Source organism: Periophthalmus magnuspinnatus, chromosome 24 (assembly GCF_009829125.3).
Source record: "Periophthalmus magnuspinnatus isolate fPerMag1 chromosome 24, fPerMag1.2.pri, whole genome shotgun sequence".
In the NCBI taxonomy this organism is placed as follows: Eukaryota; Metazoa; Chordata; class Actinopteri; order Gobiiformes; family Gobiidae; genus Periophthalmus; species Periophthalmus magnuspinnatus.
The window spans coordinates 6,167,435-6,192,280 of NC_047149.1; the positions used below are offsets into that span (position 1 = coordinate 6,167,435).

Below are 24,846 nucleotides of genomic sequence, written 5' to 3' on the forward strand. Positions count from 1 at the left end.
GTCCAGATTTTAGCTAGCAATAGTGTAAAGGATTTATAAATTAGCAAGGCATTTGTGTCTAATCACACAGAGACACAGTGTGTATGAGTTAAAAATATGCTTTGAAGTATTACAACATGGTAGATTTAGGTCTTCTATAATTAACCAATCCATTCTCAGAAGCAGTAGATAGTCTTAATTACATGAATAATTATATAGGGTCCAAGATAATTATAATATGAATAGTTTTAATTTTGCTTATTGCCCACCTAGTTAAAGGTTCAAGCCACTTTGCATAGTGATATTCTTCTGTTTTCATGATAAATTACATCATATAGTGGGCAAAATGACCACATACACTCAATATGTTCAATATCTATAGCTTTCGAATTTCCATTTAAAAATACAGTGAGTATCATTTGTATTCTATCCCCGTATGAACTGACTGGAGTCTAAATAGCTTTTTAATAGATTTCTTTTAATCTGGTCTATTCTAGTCATTAAACGTCCCATTGCACACTATGGAATATAGACCCATACACTGAGTCAGTGCCTCCATTTTTCTCCTGTGTCTGTCCCCAGGAACCTGCTGCTCCCAGAGGGCTTCCCGACCGAGCGGCAGTGGGCCCGGTACTACGTGAAGATCCATCGAGCCGAGGGTCTGCCCAAAATGAACACCAGAATCATGGCCAACGTCAAGAAGGCCTTGATCGGGGAGAACCGCGATCTGGTGGACCCCTACGTGCAAGTGCAATTTGCTGGACAGAAAGTAATTTCCTTCAGGCTCTCTGCTCTATGGACTGCTCTATGGGCTGGTGTAGGTTCAATCACAGCTGCTCTGAATGGAGCGGGGATCAGGAGTTGCAGATAAGTGCAGTTTAAAGATCGTATAAATGCCCCTAAAAAAAGATGAAGCAGTAGATGACTACTGACTATTGCCTTCAGCTTGCTGCATTTTAGAGATGTTTGATCGCGTCATCTCTAGTCCATAAATGTCATCACACTTTAGTCAGCTGAAATACATTAAAATGCACTAGAAAACAGGAAAAATGACATAATATTGAACATGTTTGATGTGAGTACTGGTAATACAGACACATTTATGTTGATAGCTGTTCTTCATGTTGTGGCATGTGAATAATGCCTTGAACCTGAGTGGCACTGAAGCGGCCATCCAACTCTGCTGACTGTTGTAGGCTAACTGAAGGAGCCTGAGAGTTATGATCAGTACGTGACCTGTGACCCGGAGACATGAACCCTTAGGATATTGCGATAGCATTGCCCTGTTTCAGTCTAGTCTAGTCCAGTCTATTCTCAGTCTATGCCGTTGTAGGACGTATTATGCCTAGGCCAAGATAACAAGGACTGAGCTTGGCAGCGAGTGCCACACATTTCTCACATTAGAAACGGCCTCAATCATCACATTCTCTATTCTGATAACAACCAAAACATTAAATAAATAATCCGTATTCGTATTTTAACAACTTTGATTAACTTTCTGAATGGTTTTATAAAAAGGTTTAATCATTGCAATATATTATTGCATTTTTAACTTTACATATTACAATTACAATATAATCAAATCCAAAATACCAAATACTATTTCTTATGTTCCAGGGGAAGACCTCAGTCCAGAAGAGCAGCTATGAGCCCATCTGGAATGAGCAGGTGGTGTTCACAGAGCTCTTCCCTCCTCTGTGCAAACGCATCAAGGTCCAGATCCGAGATTCCGACAAGGTCAACAACGTCGCCATAGGAACACACTTCATCGATCTACGCAAAATCTCCAATGACGGTGACAAAGGTAGCGATGAGGAAACGCCTCCAAGAGCCCACTAGCATTTATCTCTGTCACATTGATTTTCTATTGTGGCATTAATTAGCCAGTCATGGCCAGTAGTTACTGGCTTGAGCGCAGTAATTAGGGCTGTCGCATTGTAAGTCGAACACCACAACCCCCCTGACCCCTCCTGGTAATAGGCAATATAAATTTATTATATGTGACGTTTTAATCAAGTGCTAGTCAATACGTACGGTACAAGGCAGCAATGATCGGACAACAGGCACATTGCAAGGTTTCACAAATTACTACATTCTATGTGGTGTGTAATTGGAAGGTAGGCAAATGAAATACTACTTTTAATATTTAAAAAATTATATATATATATATATATATATATATATATATATATATATATATATATATATATATATATATATATATATATATATATATATATATATATATATATATATACTCCCAGACTTCCCTCACCCCAGACACGTCCTCCAGCTCCTCCGGTGGGACCCCAAGGCGTTCCCAGGCCAGCCGAGAGACATGGTCCCTCCAGCGTGTCCTGGGTCTTCTCCAGGGCCTCCTCCCGGTGGGACATGCCCAGAGCACCTCCCTAGGGAGGTGTCCAGGAGGCATCCTGAGCAGATGCCCAAGCCACCTCAGCTGGCTCCTCTCGACACGTAGGAGCAGCGGCTCTACTCCGAGCTCCTCCCGTGTGACTGAGCTCTTCACCCTATCCCTAAGGGTGCGCCCAGCCACCCTGCAGAGGAAAAACTCATTTGGGCCGCTTGTATCCGCGATCTTGTCCTTTTGGTCATTACCCAGAGCTCATGACCATAGGTGAGGGTAGGAACGTAGATTTACCGGTAAACCCCTCCTTCTTCACCACAACGGACCGATACAGCGAGCGCATCACTGCAGACGCTGCACCGATCCGTCTGTCAATCTCACGCTCCATCCTTCCCTCACTCGTGAACAAGACCCCGAGATACTTGAACTCCTCCACTTGAGTCAGAGACTCACCACCCACCCGGAGAGGGCAAGCCACCTTTTCTGGTCGAGAACCATGGTCTCGGATTTGGAGGAGCTGATTCTCTTCACAGCCGCTCGGCTGCAAACCGCCCCAGTGCCTGCTGCAGGTCCTGGCTCGAAGAAGCTATCAGGACAACATCATCCGCAAACAGCAGAGATGAAATCCTGTGGTTCTCGAACCAGACCCCCTCCAGCCCCTCGCTGCGCCTAGAAATTCTGTCCATAAATATAATGAACAGAACCGGTGACAAAGGGCAGCCTTGGTGGAGTCCAACATGGACCGGGAATAGGTCTCACTTACTGTCGGCAATGCAAACACAGCTCCTGCTCCAGTCATACAGGGACCGGACAGCCCTTAGCAAAGAGCCCCGGATCCCATAGTCCCAGAGCACCCCCCAAAGAATGCCTTCTCCAAATCCACAAAACACATGTGGACTGGTTGGGCATACTCCCATGAGCCCTCGAGGACCCGATGGAGAGTATAGAGCTGGTCCAGTGTTCCACGACCAGGACGAAAACCACACTGCTCCGCCTGGATCCAAGGTTCGACTATCGGTCGGATTCTCCTCTCCAGTACCCTGGAGTAGACCTTACCGGGAAGGCTGAGGAGTGTGATTCCCCTGTAATTGGAACACACCCTCCGGTCCCCCTTCTTATACAGAGGAACCACCGGTCTACCAGTCTAGTGGAACTGTCCCCAACCGCTGCGCGATGTTGCAGAGATGTGTCAGCCAAGACAGTCCCACAACATCCAGACTTGAGGTACTCGGGATGGATCTTGTATATATATATATATATATATATATATATATATATATATATATATATATATATATATATATATATATATATATATATATATATATATATATATATATATATATATATATATATATATATATATATATATATATATATATATATATATATATATACCCAAAGTGATACAGAAAGAAGTACCAACAACACTGACAAGTTAGTTCTGAAGAATATATGTTATTATTCTACATCTACACCTGACTAAACAAGGTCATAGAAGCTTTATCTGAACACTTTCAATAACACCTCTGAAGCATTCTTGTGGCTTAATCTAATCTAACTTAAAGTTTCAACCATCTCATGGAAATTAAGAAATAAAACCCTGACTGTAGAATTATTCTGGTATATTTGTTTAAAAACTGTGCAGAGTTCAGAATTTTATCTATGTCACAGCTAAGCAGGCAAAATGTGAACAATATCAGCATCAGGCCATGAAAATAACCATCAGTCAATCTATATAGTTAGTATTTTTAAAACATAACATACTGGGGAAAGCAATATGGCAAACTAATCTATCTTGGTCCTACATAAGGTTCAGAAAAAGAAGCAGCATAAGGAAGAGATGGTAAACAAGTAAAAACCAGGAAAATTTTTCAGGCTGACTCTCTCAAATGAGACACGCCTCCAAGGCTTTTTACAAATTTAAATTTTAGATTTGGTCATTTGTCTCCATATTTTCATTAGAGCGGCTCTAATAACGACTTATCTGCGCATAGATTATCATTTAGTGTGGGTAAAGATGCAAGAAACTTAAGTTAAAGTATGTGAGGAGTGGACATATGGATTTAAAATATGAATAAATCATTTTAGGAGCTTTATATTTTGCAGCATACTGTAACTGTGACTTGGCTTCCATCAACTAGAGAACACTTACTACTGTACTTACTAAACAAAGTAGGGCCACAACCCAGGGCACTATATATACATAAGACATTTTTGCACTGCCTGACAGAACTATGACTGGATTAGCCTGTAAGTTCCACTGGAGAGACAACTACAATTTAGCACTGCCCATATTAGCAACTATGAACTTTTAAATGTGCTGCTGTTATTAGAGTGATTTTGTCTCTTTGAAACTAAAAGAGACTCCAGGTCTGTTTGTGATGAGGTAACAACATTATAAAAATAGATCAGAAAATAGCGTATATAGGCCCTTTAACTGAGTACACTAGACCTCTCTCCTGTAGGACTATTATATGAGAAAGAAAACAAAGGTCCATCCCAGAGTTAACCCTTTGTGTGTTGTAGGTTTCCTCCCTACACTGGGTCCGGCCTGGGTCAACATGTACGGCTCCACTCGACAGTACAGTCTGATAGACGAGCACCAGGACCTGAACGATGGGCTGGGGGAGGGCGTCTTCTTCAGGGCCCGGCTGCTACTGTCTGTGGCCGTGGAGATCCTGGACACAACCTCCCCAGAGCTAACCTGCTCCACCGAGGTGCAGAGTGAGCCCATCTCCAACATATCCGAGGTCAGATGCAGCTGCATTTGTTTTTCATGTATTTTCTTCTTTATTTCCATGATTATTTACATCATACATTCTCACTGAAGGCATCAAAACAATGAATGACACATATGGAATATAGCAAACAAAAGAAGTACTCAAAACAGGATTTTGATTTTTAAGATGTAAAAATATCCTTTACCCTTTGCTTTAAATCCTGGTGTGCACTTTTGGGATTTCTTGACTCTGGTAAGGCACAGCAGTGAAAACCATTTCAGGAAACATCATCATGGCCGATGGTTTGCAGCGCTGTCAACAAAGCAAAGGGTGGATACTTTGAGGAATTTGCTTTTTTCCTTAGCTATATAATTCCTTATATCCTGCAACATATATTTGATGATTAAATGTATATTAAATTGACTCTAAATTCATCAATTTGAGAAATAAGTAATACTCCCTACATTAAAGCTACCATCTGCAAGTTTATTTGAATTTTTTTGTACCAGTAGTTGGCAGATGTGAACCCTGTCCCCCATCCCCTCACCTGCCGCTCACCTGGCCCCTCCCTTCACCTGGCATTTGTTCACTCTCACTTGAGCTCTCTGGTCTTCTTCTGACAGGCCAAAGCTGAGAAACTATCAGACTGAAGTAATATAACCATTAAAAAAATCTAATATTTTATTTCATTTGATTTTAAATAAAATGATAAAATATACTCTTCTCTTGATTTTAATAGTAATGTGCACAGTATTTTGGTCGTATCACCCACTGCCCAACCCTAGACATGAATCCACTAAATTTCATCATATTTATAAGTACAGAAACCATAACTGCAAACTGCAGGATATTTCTGTTCTCTTTGACAAGGATGAATCAAGAATAATAATAGGAACATTGGGGGACATTGGCTGGTGTGTAAACCGATCAGATAAACAAATAATTCACCATGACGACCCCTGACAGGACCCTAAAGGAAAAGAGACGATGCACTTGGTGTTGAATTTCCATTTCTCTGTTGATAATTGATAACTTAATGACCAGGGCTGGTGACCTCTGACCCCTCCATAGCAAACCCCGAGTACGTATTGGTCTGCACAGCCCTGTTGGGAAATCACATCCCTGTGCTCCCTGTTTGGGGGTTCATTTAGCTCACACAATTGGACCCCTGTGGTCAATAGTCTGAGAAAAAGCTTTTGTCAGACCTGAGTATCCCCAATCTGTTCTTCTATGAGAGGAGAAGTGACTTGTTTTACACAGGGTCAAATCCACAGAAGTCACCCACCATCTACTTTTACCGGCACTGTTGTGCACAGATGTATTGTAAAAGCATCTTTTTATTTCAAAATGAGACCGATGTGTGCTGTGCACATGTAATTATAGAGCATTTAATTCTATGTGAAACAGGAAGTGTGCTGTCAGTATGCTAGTCGTTGGTAGCTTTACAGTGATGATTGCAGTGAATAATTAGGATGCTCAGAATGCATAAGGTAAGTGAGGAGTAGGTCTGAAAAACGTGAAAAACTGAACTCGTTCAATGCAGTGGTCCAGAGTAAAAAACAGGTGCAGCGTCCTTGAATAATACTTTTTGATGGCTAATAGCTTTTGTCATTTTTCTTGCTTTGTATATTTTATGTATTTATTTTTGAAAGCCATGTTGAAAGAGGTCAAATGTTGAAGACAAAAACTCTTACAACTCTATGAGGGGTGCACGGATATATCGACCCAGTATTAGTATGGGCTAAAATTCACATGATTGAGTATATCTGTATCTGTATCGGCCAAAAGCACTGATACCAATTGGCCAGTAATGAAAGAGTTAACTCTGCCACCCCTTTGCACAGGAAGAAAACAGATCCATGGACAGAGCATGGGTCTGGGATAGAGATGAGCTGCTTCTGTATTCTACCAGTGCAGACTGTAAACTGTTGTCCAGTCTTTATTCTGAGTCAAAAGATCCAGTAAGGACAAAGTTACAGAGTTTTCGACAGTACAACAGTAGGACAATAGAAACTGCATAACGTATTCGCAAACAACGGTAGCAAGATTTATTTTCAGATATTATTTGACTTCTTTCCCTCCTAAATGATCAGTTTAGACATATTTACTGTCTCTAAGTTAGTTTTAGTGGTTAAATGGAGGAGCATAGTGTGTGAGCAGACTGCAGCGGCTGAGGAGGAGGGACTGAACTATCTCCGCTACTACTGCAGCTGAGGTAAAGCTGACACAAGGACTGGAGATGTATAGAGGGAGACTAAAATGTACAATAAAGAATCATATGTTATAGGTTACAGGCTTATCTCTAAACAGTGCTTGATTATAACTCCATAGATCTTGTTTAAAATTAAAAGAAACAATTGAAAAAAAAAAAATTCTAAAATCGGTTTGAGTCCCAAAATATCAGTATTGACCTAAAATTTCCGGTGCATCCCTAAAGACAAGGCAAGTTTATTTGTATAGCACCGTAAGAAAGATGCTAAAATCACAATACAAATAAATCAAAACATAAATAAGAGTGCAGATTAAAAACCTTTCACTCCTATGCACAGCTAAACAGAAATGTTTTGAGGCTGGATTTAAACATTGTCAAAGTAGAGGCCTGTCTCACATCTTTGGGAAGACTGTTACAGGTTTTAACTGCATAAAACTGAAATTCTTATTCCCCATGTTTAGTCCTGACTCTGGGCACCAGCAGGAGGCCGGTCCCTGAAGTTCTCAGAGTATGAGATGGTTCATGTGGCTCTAACATGTGGGAGATGTACTTTGGTACTAGGCCATGGAGAGACTTGTTCACAAGCAGAACTGCTTTAAAGTCTATTCTCTGAGCCACAGAAGCCAGAGACCTGAGCACAGGGCACATGTGTGAAGTACGTCCTGGTTCTAGTCAGGACCCGAGCAGTAGTGTTCTGGATGTACTGCAGCTGTCTTAACGCTCGTTTGGAGAGGCCAGTGAGTTACAGTAGTCTAACCTACTGGAGACAATTGCATGGATAATCTGGCTTTGACAGTATACCTTTGATTTTTGCAATGTTTTTAGATGGTAAAAAGCTGCAGATGTTATTGTAAAGTTCAAGTCTGAGTCCATTATTACTCCTAGATTTCTAGCCTGACTTGAAGGTTTTAGGGAGATAGACTGGAGGTGACTGCTGACACTTTCTCTTTGTTTCTGTGGGCCAAAGACTTGTCTGAGTTTAGCTGAAGAAAGTTGTTTTGCATCCACACACTGATCTGTTGGATGCAGTGAGTGAATCCACTGGTCCATATTCACCTGCTGCAGTGAGACATAGATCTGAGTGTCATCTGTAGAGTTGTGGTAGGACACATTATTGCTGCGTATTAACTGGCCTAACGGCGGCATATAGAGATTGGACAAACTTCCTCTTGTTTTGATGACAAGATGAATAAGAGTATGCACTTGATAATATTTACTGATGCCAAGCCTTTGTGAACATCCAAATGAGATATTATCCTCATGCTGTAATTAATATACTGATCTCAAAGCACCCGCCCCTCTCCATCTTGTGCTTCTCTGCCAAAGCTGCTGCTGCCAAATGACTCTTTATTGTGAAGAGATGGACTGATCTTCTGTGGTCTGGCCAGGGATCAATGCCAACCTATCAGGATCTGCTCCAAACCCTGTCCAACATAATACCCACATGTCCCCCATTTAGACGGCTATTTGTCAAATCATTCTCAGTCTTAAAGTGGGAAATTGCTTGGGAAATACTTTCTAATAAACAAGATCTCTTTAAAGTGCGTATCACAGGTTATATGCAATGCTTATTTTATTAAAACATTGTTAGCATAATTAAATTTAAGATTTTACACAAAAAAATCTTGCCTAGTTTTTCTATTTTTTAATTTTAATTTTTTATGAAGTTTATAATTTTATTTCCTGGTTGGGTACGGGCAGCAGATATGACCTGGGCTGTCTACAGATAATTCCATAACTGTTACCTAGCAACCATAATCTAAACAAGGACCTCAATTTACACTTATGTTTAGACAAATAAAAATAAATGACAACACCTTTATTTTGTTAAATTAATGTTTAACAAAAAATGCCTACCTTTTTCGTGATTTGTCTCTGCATTTTGAACGTAGTGTTAATGACATAAATTAATGCATTCTGTTTGAGAACTCACCACTGCTTCCTGTATTTTTATACTTTTCTTCACAGCTTTCTTTTGTGTTTTTTTTTTGTTTGTTTGTTTTTTTTACCAAAAATTGCCACTTAACTGATGTAAAACTATGATAAATGTTTATCACAGGTACTATCCACCAAATCATCTCAAAATTAGAAAAACATGAGAACCTGCCAGATGCACTTTAAGACAGAAAATGAGCTGGAACAGATAATAATTTATATCTTATAAAATTGTCTTTGTCCCACAGAGCGCTACAGGAAAAGTGGAGGAGTTTTTCCTCTTTGGTTCCTTCCTGGAGGCGACAATGATCGACCGCAAAATTGGAGACAAACCAATAAACTTCGAAATCACAATAGGTAAGTAAGACAGTTTGCTTCGTTGCATAGAATCAATAATATGTTTTATTGATTTAGTAAACGGTTACACAAGATGCTATTTTCGTGCTCTGGCAGAAAAGAGGAGATGGGAGAAGATAGTAAGGTTTTACTTCGTAGTATCAGTTAGACTTTATTATAACTTCATAACAACTATACTACAGTTACTGCCTTAATAAAGCATGACCAAAGACTCAATTCGTATTCATCAACAAATAGTTTATTAAGATAGATGAGTTTTATGCCATTCTGTGGAAGGTTATATCTTCTATTTTTAGAAGATAATACTGAATTTGAAACGCTGTATTTATGGGAATTAGTTTTAATGGATTTTACTGTTTTTAAAGTTTAAAGACTCATTGGATTGTGGTTCTTTTAAGGAGGCATTGCAGTTGATCAAATGTTGTTATGTAAATAGGCTTTTTATGTTCTTCTTTACCTGCTCAAGGACTGCAGATGGAAAGTAGCTTGTCACTAAATCTGGCCAGAGCATCATTTCTCTTTGAGATTAATGTTTTCTGTGCACTGTCCTTGTTTTACACAATACAAAATTATAAATACAAAATGTCCATGGAAAGAAGCAGGCGGCCCTCCTCCAGGCCAAATAAGAGTCAGGTTTGTGGAGGCGCTCACAGTACAGATGCATGTTTTTCAGGTCAATGAAAACATCTATAATGAAAAGTTACATACTGTGACTTTAAGTAGTTACTAGTTACTAAGTCTGAATAAATCTATCTAAACAATTTTTTCAATATGAATTATGTCTTTCTTCACTCTTTATTAAGGGTAACTTGGCTGAGTTATTTTTAAGTTATCACAATATCCTTCTATATTAGCTGAAAAAATGTGCGCTATTATTTATTTTTTATTCATGTGTTCTGTTTTTATAGTCCATTTTAAATAAAAAAAATCTTGCATGAAAAAATACATTCTATGATTTTTAATTTTTATTTTTTTTTCCCTACTTCCCTGCAGTCTAGAGCCACAAAATTCTTTATCAATGTAGAACAGTGACAATATTTCTAAACGTGTTTATATGTGACACCATTAGCTGCTGAAGCCTTGAAAACCTCATCTGCTCCCTCTTTACTTGTGGCAGGTAACTATGGAAACCAGATAGATGGCATCAGCAACCGTCCATCGCCGAAGAAGAAGAAAAAGGATGGAGAGAGTGAGGAGGAGGAGAACGAGCTGATTCAGAACTCCAGTGAGGAAGAGGGAGAGGAGGAGGGGGACCTAACCTCTGTGTCCACCACTCCACCCATGAGACCGGTCATAACAGACAGGTCAGAAACACAACAGAAAATACTACATCTGAAGTCATTCATTTTAGCATGCTTCATAAAAGGTAGAAAGGTACTCTATGTAACTTTTTCTAGTGAAAGGTCTGCCACTTGCTAGTCTCCATGGAGATGTTAATACTTTGTCTGAAACATTTCACAGTATAGCATCAAACCTATATGTTTGAAAAGCAAGTGACGCAAGGCCTAGATACAGGTCAGGTTTGTGGAGAGGCGCCCCACTCACAGTAATAAGTAATATAACAGGGAAATGAATAAAAAAGAAATACATTTAATGTATAAAGCAATGATGGAGAAGCAGTGAGAGGAAAAGTGTTTATTTAGTCTTGTTGACACTGGGCAGTTTTTTTCTTCCCAAGACGCCTGAACCGCCTCTGTCACTGTATATAATGATGTTTTTTGCAGAAACTACTTCCATCTGCCGTACTTTGAGAAGAAGCCCTGTGTGTACATCAAGAGCTGGTGGCAGGACCAGAGACGCAGACTGTACAACTCCAACATGATGGACAAGATTGCAGACAAACTGGTGCGTCACACTCCCAGTACACCTGCTAAATCTACTGATATATGCAGTCTCTTTGGACACTTTGGACCACTGCAGACTTTAAAATGAATTTTCACCTTTTTAAGCTTCTCAATTGTATGATTAAAAATATATATGGATATTTATAAAGCAGCGTACTCGGCCATCTAGTAAAACCTATTTTATATTCAGATTACTTCAGAAATGTGTTGTTTATATCCACATTTAAATATAAATTATTTTCAATATTATCCTCGACTTATACCCCCATATACCACATCTGAAATATCATCATATTTTGTCATAATATACAATGTAATATTTATGGATTTTATTATTATGTTGGGACCCATGAGTCACCTACTTTAAAAATGCAGAAAAATGTCTGTGACTATATACAGTGTGTGTATACAGTACTAAATATCAGTATGTGTGTGTATATATATATATATATATATGCACACACACACACCCCCCCCCCCACACACACACCCCCCCACATATACATACATACATACATACATACATACATACATATATATATATATATATATATATATATATATATATATATATATATATATATATATATATATATATATATATATATATATATATATATATATATATATATGTGTGTGTGTGTGTGTGTGTGTGTATATATATATGTGTGTGTGTATATTACATGTATATTTATTATATATATATATTATATTTAATTATATTATATTCTTGAATTGGGTCGATCACAACTTTGAAAAAGATAAAGCCTTCCCATAAAAGCTAGCATTCTGTCAGCTTGACAAATCTGATGAAATGTGTAGTAGTTTCATTAACGATTGTACAATGATTGTGTTGTGATAGCGCTGTGAGGGAGGGGAGTGTGGGGAGCAAAGGGAGGGAGGAGAAAAACTAAATTGAACGTTGTTTTTGCAGAATATAACATTTTCAAAACAATAAAAGGTAACATGGTGGTCTATATATGTTATGTGTTAGCAGTTAATACCCCATAAAAATCAAATACCCCCTCTTTAAGAATAAAACAATCGACTCATTTGTTGTTTCATGATTTACCTCAAAATCCAAGTAGATTCGCTTCCATATGGAGCCTGTCTGCAGGCCCAGTGTTACTGTATCAGACTTGTATAAAGCAGCCGTATCTCTATTGCCAACGAACAGCAGACGTTTGTTTAGCCTTGTTTTTGTATTTACTCTGTGTTCCTGCAGGAGGAGGGTTTGAACGACGTGCAGGAGATCATTAAGACAGAGAAGGCCTTTCCCGAGCGCAGACTGCGGGGGGGTGCTGGAGGAGCTCAGTGTGGGCTGCAGGCAAGACTGTTCTAACAATCACACAGTCTACATCTGTCACAAACATATGCAAAGGCTCAGGTTATAAAGATTTAGTTTGTCGAGGTTATGGAAAAGACATCACAGCCTTTGGAACTTTATTAGCGGCAAAGGTATAAAAGTGTCAAAGGTGAGTAACAGTGGTGGAAGAAGTACTCAATTGTGTTACTGAAGTATTGGAGTAAAAAAAAAAGAAAAATATCACATGAAAAAACTACTTTTATTAAAGTGCCCGTTTAAATCATACTTAAAGAGTAAAAGTAAAGAGTAAAAGGAGTAAAAGGTCTTACAAGGCTTCAAATGTAGTGATTTTGATCAAGATTGATGCTGAATTTTGTTCAGCAGAAACAATTTAATCAGTTGTTTCTGTCTGCTCAAACTATGACTTTGATTAAAAAAAATAAAATAAATAAAGCCCTCAGCATTTTCTGCAGGTCTCAAACAATAATAAAAAATACTTCAGTCCAGTAAAAAAATGTAGTGGAGTAGAAAGTACAAATACCTGCTCTCAAACATAGTGAAGTAAAAGTAAAAAAGTATTCATTCAATGTACTTAGGTGCAGATACCTTAAATTTATAGTTAAGCATATAACAAAAGCCAAAGTTAAATCTGTCAACTGGACAAAACGTTCTTGGACTGAAGACATTTCGCTGCTCATCCAAGCAGCTTCTTCAGTTCTGGTCACTTACTGGTGGACACTGCCTTATATCCATGTGAAGGGAGGATCTAACTACACTGAAACTGTAAACAGCTATTGTCTTCAGTTTCAGCCTTTACTACTTTTACTTTGTTACATTCCATCATTGGTGAGTAATTACCTTTTTTCCTATAAAAGCTCAAAACACTAAATCTAAAATGTGAAAGAGCTGATAGAGCTTGGTAACAAATATGAAAGTCTGCAACTCTTTACCTGACATCTAAAACTAGAAAAAACGTCTAAAACAAAAACAGTCACAGAAACCCAGCCAATACTTAAAGTTAAACCACAGGGACACTGCAGACACACGCACATTTATCACTGATACAGACTTTGGATCAGACACATTTGAACTGAACCTTTCTCTCCTTAAATAACATCTTTCTCAGTCTGTGTGTTGAGGAGATTAATTGTTGTCGGGCAAAAAAATCTCTCCATGGACAAAAATGAGCCTATCAAAACAAAGAAACACGTTTTTATCTGTTATGCTGTTCATAGTTCTGCCTCAGTGCCACTCGAAATGTTGAGAGGCATTTTTCAAATAAAATTATGCCAGTGCCTCTATACCTTCAATAGTCACCAAGAGAGTACTGGTGTGCCCCATACAGTTAAAACACAGTGGCTGATGCCTTCATGTTTATCCATTAATGTAGGCCTGTCAATAACGTATTTTGAAGCATGATATACTACTGAGAAAAACTGATAATATTGAAAATGCCACTGACACAAAGCAAGATAATCCCAGTAAACCAGTTTTTAAATAGACTGTATCATTTAAAGCCTGAGCTGCCAGAAATAAATAGCAGAATGAACCAAAAATTAGCCAGAGCCATAGAAGTTATTTTTTCAACCCTTTAGAGCTCAAATATCATCACATAAAAATATCAACAATTTCCTGATGATTACAAAGAAAATGTACAAATGCTAAATATTGGGAGCTCTCCAAAAAAAAAAAAAAAATTATGTAGTCCCCCATTATTATTGTTTTCTAATGTAAATATAGCCAGACTTTCCTTGTAAATGGTACCAAGTTTCTCAGATTAATGAACATTTATCCAATTAGATCACAGCAGCGGTTACATGCACGCTCAAAAATCAGATGATGAGATTTTTGGGGTTATACCATCTGTAAACTCATCAGATTTTGGTTACTATAGTTACTCACACACAGATTTTGCACTTTACATGTCATTAAAATAATCTTAAAGGTCCAGAAATCAGATTATAGCTCAATTGATCAGATCAGCTGTGGCAACAATGTAGAGTTACTTATTACTTATTACTTAGTTACTTAGTTATTTGGGTGTCTTGAAAGGTGCCAGTGATGGAAGAAGTATTCAGTTTTGTTACTTAACATATAATTGATGAAGATTTGAATTTAGTTCAATAGAAATAACTGGATTTTTTTTCTAGCTGTTTCTATTTGTATATTATTATCTACAAACATGTACCCTCAGCCTTTTCAGCAGGTCTAAAACAATAATAACAATACTTTCACTTTTCAGTCCTGTTCAGAAATGTAGTGTAAGTACTTACATACGTAAGAAAAAGTGAAACATCTCATTTAAAAATATATATATATATAATATAAGTAAAGTACAACTACCTAAAATGTGTACTTAGTTAACGTAATCCCTTGCTCCATATAAATTTTAGTTTTTAATTAATTTTACTTTAAATTATTAAGTTTACATTATTTCTCATAATAAGGAGACAACATACACGTTACCAATCACTCACTGTATAAGTTGTTGTCAATACAAATAACACAAACCATAATTATAATAAATATCTTTTATCTGCTTTCTTTTGTTTTCTTCTTTTCTTATTATCAGTCGATTTGTGACTTTGGCGAATAAAGACATTAATCAAGCAGGAAGGACCAAACTGGACCGGGAGCGTCTGAAAACCTGCATGAGGGAGATGGTAAGTCAGTGTTTTGTTTGGACATAACAGAACAAACAGCAGCTAAACCGAGCTATAAACACCACTTTAGCAGCTGTATTGAGACTAATGGTGCAGGCGCTACACACAGAGGAGTCTAGTTTACGTTTTGATTTCCCTTATTGTAGCTTTGGTTAATTTACAGCTGTTTGTCATTCATCTTGTGTCGTCAAGGATATTGTGCTTTTGTTATTGGTATGCACTGGCACAGTATTGAAACAGTGTTGTGTGAAAAATATGAAATCTCAATTGGCCAAGTATAAATAGGCAATATGATTATTTTATAGAAAGCCCCTGTACCCAAAAGAAAGCCCCGTTTACCAGATTTTTCCAATTAATTTGAGCAACACAATATATTGTGCAAGCAGCTTTTGATGCCAAAATATGTCTTCTGCGTGCATCGAATTATAAAGTGTTTTGTGGTCTAATAATCAGGAAGTGCGCGTTAGCATGCTAGTTGTCATGAGCTTAACTGGCTGAATTGATTAGAATGCTCAGAATGCATAACGTAAGTGAGGAATAACTGTTTAAAATGAACTAGTTCTGTATCATGTATCATAGCTTATTGATGGGCTTCAATTCATATATGAACCATCCATCCATTTTCTTCTGCTTATCCGGGGTCTGGGTCGTGTTGGCAGCAGTCTAAGCAGGGACTCCCAGACTTCTCTCACCCCAGACGTGTCCTCCAACTCCTCCGGTGTTCCCAGGCCAGCAGAGAGACATAGTCCCTCCAGCGTGTTCTGGGTCTTTCCCGGGGACTCCTCCCGGTGGGACATTCCCTGAACACCTCCTCAGATAGGCATCCAGGAGGCATCCTGAACAGATGCCCGAGGCACCTCAGCTGGCTCCTCTTGACGTGGTGGAGCAGCGGCTCTACTCTAAGCAACTTCCGTGTGACTGAGCTCTTCACCCTATCCCTAAGGGAGTGCCCAGCCACCCTGCGGTGGAAACCCATTTCGGCCGCTTGTATCAGCAATTTTGTCCTTTTGGTTACCCAGAACTCATGACCGTAGGGTGAGGATAGGAACGTAGATTGACTGGTAAATCGAGAGCTTTGCCTTCCGGTTCAGCTCCTGCTTCACCACAACGGACCGATACAGCCACCGCATCACTGCAGTCGCTGCACTTGTCAATCTCGTGCTCCATTCGTCCCTCACTTGTGAACAAGACCTCCAGATACTTAAACTCCTCCACAGGCTGAGACTCACCACCCACCTGAAGAGGGCAAGTCACCTTTTTCCGGTCGAGAACCATGGCCTTGGATTTGGAGGAGCTGATTCTCATTCCAGCCGTTTCAGCTGCAGGTCCTGGCTCGAAGAAGCTATTAGGACAACATCATCCACAAACAGCAGCAATGAGATCCTGTGGTTTCCGAACCAGACCCCCTCCGGCCCCTGGCTGCGCCTAGAAATTCTGTCCATAAATATAATGAACAGAACCGGTGACAAAGGGCAGCCCTGACGGAGTCCAACATGCACCGGGAACAGGTCTGACTTATTGCCGTCAAAGAACACAGTTCCTGCTCCGGTCATACAGGGACCGGACAGCCCTTAGCAAAGGGCCCCAGACCCCTCAGTAGTAACTGCACTAGTTTGGGGTCTTTGTAAAGGTAACACCCTATAGTTTTACCCACAGGTGTCAGAATCACTGTAAGTTTGTCTGCTGAGCATTTATACACTTTGGAACACACATAAAAAAAAAATGTTTTCTCATCCTCACCAAAACATTTTTGTGAAAATGAAGGTGTAGAAAGCTGCAGTAGGAGCTGGGGCCAAAAATACACTATATCTCAACTGACAAGATTGTTGACCACTTACATTTCAAATTTGAGGTCAATACCTATAGAAATGAGAGTTTTACACTCATTCTATCATGAGTAAGTCCAGGCCTCTCCAAACTTATCCGAATGAAGACATTTGGAGAACGTTTGGAAAAAGTGCAATAACTTTTGAATGTTTCAACCCACAGACATCAGTGAGGCTCTACTGAAAACTCACACTGAGAGGAATCTGTATCTGCACAGCTGCTCTATTACTGTACATTTATATATCATATCAAAACACAATATAAAATGTTTATTTGTATATAAAATACAGTCAAAACAAGTGGTATGGGTCAAAATAAATATATATTTACAAACCACACACTGCAAACAATCAACAAACACACACTTCAAAATGTAAACAAACACACACTGGAAACTAAGAACACACTGTACATGATTGTACAGTGAGACAGTCATTCTGTGACAGTGGCTCAGTGGTTAGAGCTTTGGTCCCGCAACCCGAAGGTGTGTGGGATGATTGGTGGTGGTCGGGGGCACAGATTGCTAATGTTGATTACACATGATACACATTTGACCCACAATTAAGTCAATAGCAGAATAAACCATGCTTACCGATCAGGAACAGCATCCAGTCCATCAAAACATAAAGTCCCTCTACTCCTCAGTCCACCATGAGATCTTCACTCGGTTCCACGAACCGCTCCGGGTCCGAGATGCCTCTAGTTTAACTTGTACAAACATCCACAGTGTCCTCAGTCACGTACTTCCTGCTGCGTAAAATTACGCAATACGCGCGCGTAATTTTAAGCGCGGATCTTTATATCCAGTCTCATCTTTTTATGCGCGCAGCAAACTCCGTCTGTTTACAGTAAACCACTGCATGTAATGCATCAGCGTGTTCTGCAGTTCATGAGCTTTAAGAGGAAAACATCACTAAACATGTGTAATGTAACAGCTTGATTCTACAAGGGGGAGAGTGGGGCGTACTCTTCCAGTCATCTGTAGCTCTCATTCACTGTCTGCGGCTCCAGTAACCCACAGCCCCCACCTTATTGGCCAACTTTGGTGTCAATCACAAGCTAACAAGTTTGTTTTGCGCTGAGGAACAAAGTTGGTGCTGTCAGAAGTTTATTATGCCTGAAATTGACAAAAGAAATGCAGAGAAGTGACGGAACAGATTTCACTTTCCTGCAGCAGATTGGACATGGAGGCTCTAACTTCCTTTATGGACATAATTTCTTGACTGGATTATATTCTCTGGACCTTTACGGAACGAATGAGACCAACTTTGTGTGAATATGTTGATGTTTGACAGAACCAGAGCACTCAATGGTAAGTGAAGTCCAAATCCACATTTCTGACTTCTCTTTAAAAACGGCTTTCTTGTCAGCACTGTGTAAATGCACAGATGTAAATGGTTTACATGTTCAGAAAAATTAATGCCGTAGCTTTCATTTGATGTGTAGATTGTTTGTGTGGGTGACGCAGAAATACACGTACATTGCTGTAAAGTTGTAACGTAAAGGCCTTTACGGAACGCTAAGTGGTTTTAAATTGCCGGCGCTCAAGTGACGGAAATGTAACCAAGAGAATCCGGTCATTTTTCAAAATAAAGGATTTTTCAAAATAAACAATTGTTCAGACTCAGATAATAAATACAACGAAAATAATTAATTATTTCTTGGACCGCCGGTGGCCCGGTACCAATTGATCCACGGACCGGTACCGGTCCACGGCCCTGTGGTTGGGGACCACTGCCCCAAAGGACACCTTGAGGGACACAGTCGAATGCCTTCTCCGGGTCCACAAAACACATGTGGACTGGTTGGGCAAACTCCCATGAACCCTCGAGGACCTAATGGAGAATGTAGAGCTGGTCCAGTGTTCCAAGACCGGGGAGAAAAATACTGAAAAATACTGAAAATTACTTTATGTCTAGCTCCCTATTGACAGTTTGACTGCCAAAAAAGTACTATGGTGCAACCTTCTTCAACAAGTCAGTGAGGAGTGTTTAGTAAGAAGAGAAACAGGGACAACCTTTATAACTACAGTCACACTAAAGTTTAATTGATTATTTCTCCAGTCTCAGTCTTGTGTACTTCATCAAATTTTGTTGTACCCAAAACTGTACTTTGACCATATGACACATTGCCCTTGAGTAATACTTTAAATGCCCTGTGAGTCTTCAGTAAGAAAACTTTGTGTTGACATTAAATATTTAAAAATCATGGTACCTTTTCTAAATATTGTATAAATATATCCAGTTCAGTTCATTTAAGTTTACTTGATCTATCTGTAGAAAAAAGACATCAATACAAAAATGACAAAATTATACAGTGGTCAAAAGGAGCAAGCAGAAGTGAAAGTACTTATTATGAGATCTTACACCATTTCCACATTTGTGCTTTACAGCTGTTAACTACAGACGTAAGCATTACACAGTAAGTTAAAGCTATACATTCAATAAGCAAACAGAGCTGATGCTACCATCTGTTTGACTGTTTAGTCTGTGTATATTTTTAAATACACACATCGGATTATATTTATATTGTGTATGTATATTTTCCTTTTTTTTTTCTTTAACACCATTTATGGCCATTGACAATTTAACAGCCTATGTCTTGTCTTCCTCAAATCATTATTTAGACTGAGCATTATAATTAAAAACATTTTTTTTTTCTTTTTGTCTTCTCCACAGGACAGCATGGGGCAGCAGGCCAAGCAGATACGCACACAAGTGAAGAAAAACAGCGTCAAAGACAAGCTCAAACTGGCTCAGAACTTCCTCCAGAGACTGCGTTTCCTGGCAGATGAGGTTTACTCTTTAAACCTGACTCACTTTCATTCATTGCTCTGTTTACTTGATCTAAAACAACACACAATAGAAATAACTGTTTGGTTTCCATTCACTCAAACATATTTACTCTCCTCTGATGCAGCCTCAGCACAGCATTCCAGATGTGTTTGTTTGGATGATGAGCAACAACAAGAGGATCGCCTATGCTCGCATCCCTTCCAAAGACCTGCTCTACTCCATCGTGGATGAGGAGACTGGGAAAGACTGTGGCAAAGTCAAGGCTGTGTTTCTTAAAGTGAGTCGCAACTCAAACTAAACACTAAATCAAAGCATAAACCAGAAATGTACCACAAAAGTGCAGCTATATCATTTTATACCATTGTGTGAATATTACACTTTCAGCTTTTTTGTTGTTGTTTTTTTTTATATTTGATTTTTATATATTTTAGACCTGTACTCGAGAACAGTTTTGGCATTATCAGTCATTTCTGCTTTTTGTTGTTTTTAAATAGTAGGGGTCATTCCTCTCGTAGCGGACAGTAACATATACACAATAGTTGAATCTACTTTGCATTAGGTCCATTATCCTGCAATATTTATCAGTCCATATCTAAAATTGAGTTTACTTATCATCCATCTCATTTAAACATGACAGGTTTATAGACCCTAGTGATATTTCAAACCCAGCAATTACCATAGTAGTTGTAATAAAACACAAGTTCACAATCCCCTTATGTCAGCCCATTATTGAGATGTACAGTGATTTGATTCTTGCTTAGAGTGCCAACACTCTACAACCAACTTACCCTTATGTTTGTGAAAGGAAGGGTATGTGGAGTGGAGTCAAAATCTGCCAAATTGCTGTTACAACCAAATGAACCAGCAAAGACAAGGTTTTAGATAGTTTTGTCTTATCTTACCAAAACTTTGTTCTAAATGTGCTGTGAAATCAGTTGAAGCGATCTGCTGAGTCTGCATTGGTCTGATAACTGCGACAAGGCAAGAAACTCATTTGGAAAGGGACCAGTGTTGATTTTAGTTGTGCCAGTGTTTCCAAAGAGGCTGTGTGTGAAGAACTAGAACTGAACATTTAAATTTTTTTAAGTAATCAAACAATAGGACAGTTATAATCAAATCACATCTAAATGCTGTACACACTCACTTTTTAAAACAATGCATTTTATCAAAGAAAAGATACTGATAAAGCCATGATACAATTTTGTCTCATCTTAGTATCCATGGCCAGTTATTTCATAGTAGAAAAATTTACATTATGCGGGTCATTATAATTGCAAGAACTAGAAAATAATAATTGCGACTTAAGACTTTTGGAGTAAACTAAAGTCATTTCACTTCAGGGTGGGCGATATACCAATGAATAATATTATGAAGGGAGATCACAATTTACATTCATGTAGACTATATATCTGTTGATCTTAAGAGGTAAATAAAGTTGTCTTCTTCTGAGAGGTCACACTTCACTCTGATTGGTTAAATCCAGCTTTCACTCTCTCAGAACCATACAGAGACTGACCAATAGGAGAAGTGTCTGTGTTTGAGCAGATAGCTGTGTTAAATTATGAATTAGTGAATCAAGATATGGCGATACGACTAAAATTGACACATTGCATCTGATGTCATCAACATTCCTTGTGAGTGTCATGCTAACTGTAGGCATGCTGTGTCTGAGGCTTTGTTGGACTTTAATCTGAGCTTTATTTTAACACTATCTGACCATAAAACTGTTTGTGCTGTTAGTCTCTCACACATACAAGTACGGTCCCAAGCTAGCTACCTAACCTTTTTTCAGTTAGTCACTGTGGACAATATATAAATGTATTTTCCATGTGTGTTTTCCATGCAGCAGTGGCCATATATCCCCCCACTCTGGGTATTATAGACCACTGATGCAATCACATTGTTCGACTTCCTGATACAATCACATTGTTCGATTGTGCTTTAAATTTCTTATCTATAGAATGTTTCAAAAGTTTTACTAGTTTATGTTTTCTTAAATTATGTTTTAAGTGTATTCATAACTTGGCCCCAGAATCACTCAGTACATTTATACAAAGACTAAACAGCACCTGAGTGACAAGAGGCACCGTAAACAAGAACTGTAAAATCGCACAACACAGAACCTCTTTTGGACAGTCTGCCTTTTCATATCAGAGCTGCAAACTGTGGAACTCACTGCCCATTGAAATAAAGAACATTTCTGAGTTAAAAATGTTCATCTCTAGGGTTAAGAACTGGCTGAAAATGAGTCAAAACTGTACCCACTTGTAAATAAGTAGTATGATAGTTGGTGAGTGAGAGAAAGTGTGAGTGTTAAATGTATATTTGGGCACTGATGTAACTATTTTAAGGGATAAGTGTTTTAATATACTTTGCATATTAGTAAATTGTAAAAAAGCTCAACCAGGGACGGGAGTTGAAAATTAGCTCTTGCTATAAACTCTGTATGCATCACATCAGCTGCAATGTTCATTTTGTAACTGTGTCTGATTGCATTGTCCCTGTCAAATAAATATAAAAATAAATAAATAAATAAATAAATAAATAAATAAATAAACTCCCACTGCTTGAGTAATATAAAACATTAGTGCAAGCTCACCATGTTCAGACTCTGTGAGATTGTGGGACTGTGAGACTGAATTTGTTAGACTTTGTTAGACCCTGGTACAATCTCACCGTGTACTGCCTTTAACCCGACAGTATTGTTGTAACCAACAATAAAGATCAACAGAACGATCCCTGTGCCTCTGCTCCTGTTCTTGATGCAACAGAACAGAAACTGATATCACTCTCACCTTTTTGTTGAAAATCAAACACCTAAAAAGACCATGAATGCTCATATTGATCACAGGCTCCTGAAAATGTGTTGTTTAAATGCAATTTGGATTGTTTCTTTGCAGACTATTTTAACTACTTTTTTGGCTGTATTTGCTGATGTGCGCATTGTGTCACCATTGTAACTGCTGAACATTCCACCTTAGAGATACATGTAGAACACCCCACATGTAATGTCATCACAAAGTAACAATAGCGGATCTTTACAGGGATGAGGTCACATTTCAATTTTTATCACCATATCACTTATATAATCCAAATAAGTAAAGCATTTACTGTTTAAGTCACATAACACTGACACATTACACTGACATTACACTGACTCACTGTTTAAGTCACTTTACACTGACTGATCATTCATAAAGTTTATTTTGATTAAACTGGTCATTTACTCGAGTAATGATGATCTCTAGACAATGTGAATCAAAGATTAAGGTTTTCATTGTTGTTTAGCAGTGGAGCCAATAATAGTGAAATATTATTAAACATGATGTTTCAGATTTTGTATTGTGGCATCCCAACTTCTTAGGGCAGTTTAGGTGAAACACTTCCCCTCACCTTGATAATCAGGAGTTCCAAATCTGTTTAGACAAAAGTTTAAAGTTGACTTTCTCTCCATAGCTGCCTGGTAAGAAGGGCTTTGGTCCGGCCGGGTGGACAGTGCAGGCCAAGCTGGAGCTGTACCTGTGGCTGGGTCTGAACAAGCAGAAGAAGGACTTCCTGAACGGGCTGCCCAATGGCTTTGAGGAGGTCAAGGCCTCCAAGAGCGCCCCCAGTCTGCAGTCTGTGCCCCCCGTCACCCTCGTCTACAACAGTGAGTGCTGGAAGGAAACAAAAAAACAAACTATGAAGACTATGTAATGTAAATTAACATGTAACAAACTTAACAGCAGGGACACACAGACCACTGGTACCGGAGCAAATGTTCTTTACTTCTACCTAACCTAGTATCACTGTGAAAACAACTTTAAAGTTAGTCCAGCTTTGTAATTGTTTTCCCCGTGGACTCAGTTAAGTTCTAAACCAAAGTTAAATAAAGTCTGAATTAGGCTTGCAGCGAGTATTGATTCCTTTTGCTTTTCTTTAAAGAGGTGTGCACATTTCTGTGGTGTAATGGTTGTGTTTGTTCCACAGTGAAGCAGGTGTTCCAGCTCAGGGCCCACATGTATCAGGCCCGCAGCCTCTTTGCAGCAGACAACAGTGGACTCTCTGACCCGTTCGCCAGGGTCTTCTTCTCCACGCACAGCCAAGTCACAGAGGTAAGGGCCAAAGGGTGCATTCACGTTTGTACTGGTTTGGTCCTGGTTTGATCCCGGTTTAGTTTTGTTTTTAGTCCCAGTTTAGTCCCAAATTTGACGGGGTGTGACTGAGCACGGTGACTGAGGTTTAATGTGATGACATTAATGGTTAATGTGATGTTTCTGTCGCTGTCATTGTGTCACTTTATATTGTCACATCCTTTCTTTATAGGGCAGTTTATGTATAACACTTATCACTTGCATTAGGGCTGCACGATTTGGGAAAAATAACTATCATGTTTTTTGTGATGAGCTTTGTGATTTGTGGTTGAGTGGCTAGTACTCTCGCCTCACAGCAAGAAGGTTCCAGGTTTAACTCTTGGATCGGCCAGGCATTTCTTTGCGGATTTTGAAGTTTTCCCCCATCAACCCAAAAAACATGCACCAAAGTTAAAATTCAGCCCAAGGTCTCAAGATCCGGAGATGGGTCCCCGGGTGCTGCTCCTGACAGGTTTCTGCATTAAAGGAGAGGTCAAATGCAGAGGACAAACACAAACACAGCCAATTTAACAGGAGAGTAAGGGAAGAACAGATGCTTCAGTGAATGCAAAAAACATGCATTGCGTACTTGCCTCTCCATAAATCTGATCTGTAACTTGCCCTGGTGGTGTCACGTGGTTGTCTCCTTAGAGATGTACGTATAATGTTCTGTTGTTTTATTTTTTAATAAAATAGACTATATATTCATTGTTCAAATGCTGCATATT

The 24,846-nt window shown here is 38.9% G+C and overlaps 1 protein-coding gene across 1 annotated transcript in view; it reads left to right on the forward strand.

Annotated features, from left to right (window-relative positions):
* Positions 1–24,846, forward strand: part of otofa (otoferlin a) — a 155,381-nt gene that overhangs the window by 104,515 nt on the left and 26,020 nt on the right. Inside the window, 13 exon segments of the mRNA XM_055232387.1 lie at positions 562–748; positions 1,597–1,783; positions 4,874–5,097; positions 9,463–9,571; positions 10,689–10,875; positions 11,296–11,416; positions 12,641–12,709; positions 12,711–12,742; positions 15,294–15,384; positions 19,890–20,006; positions 20,131–20,283; positions 23,463–23,655; positions 23,976–24,100. Of these exon segments, the coding sequence (XP_055088362.1) occupies positions 562–748; positions 1,597–1,783; positions 4,874–5,097; positions 9,463–9,571; positions 10,689–10,875; positions 11,296–11,416; positions 12,641–12,709; positions 12,711–12,742; positions 15,294–15,384; positions 19,890–20,006; positions 20,131–20,283; positions 23,463–23,655; positions 23,976–24,100 (1,795 nt within the window).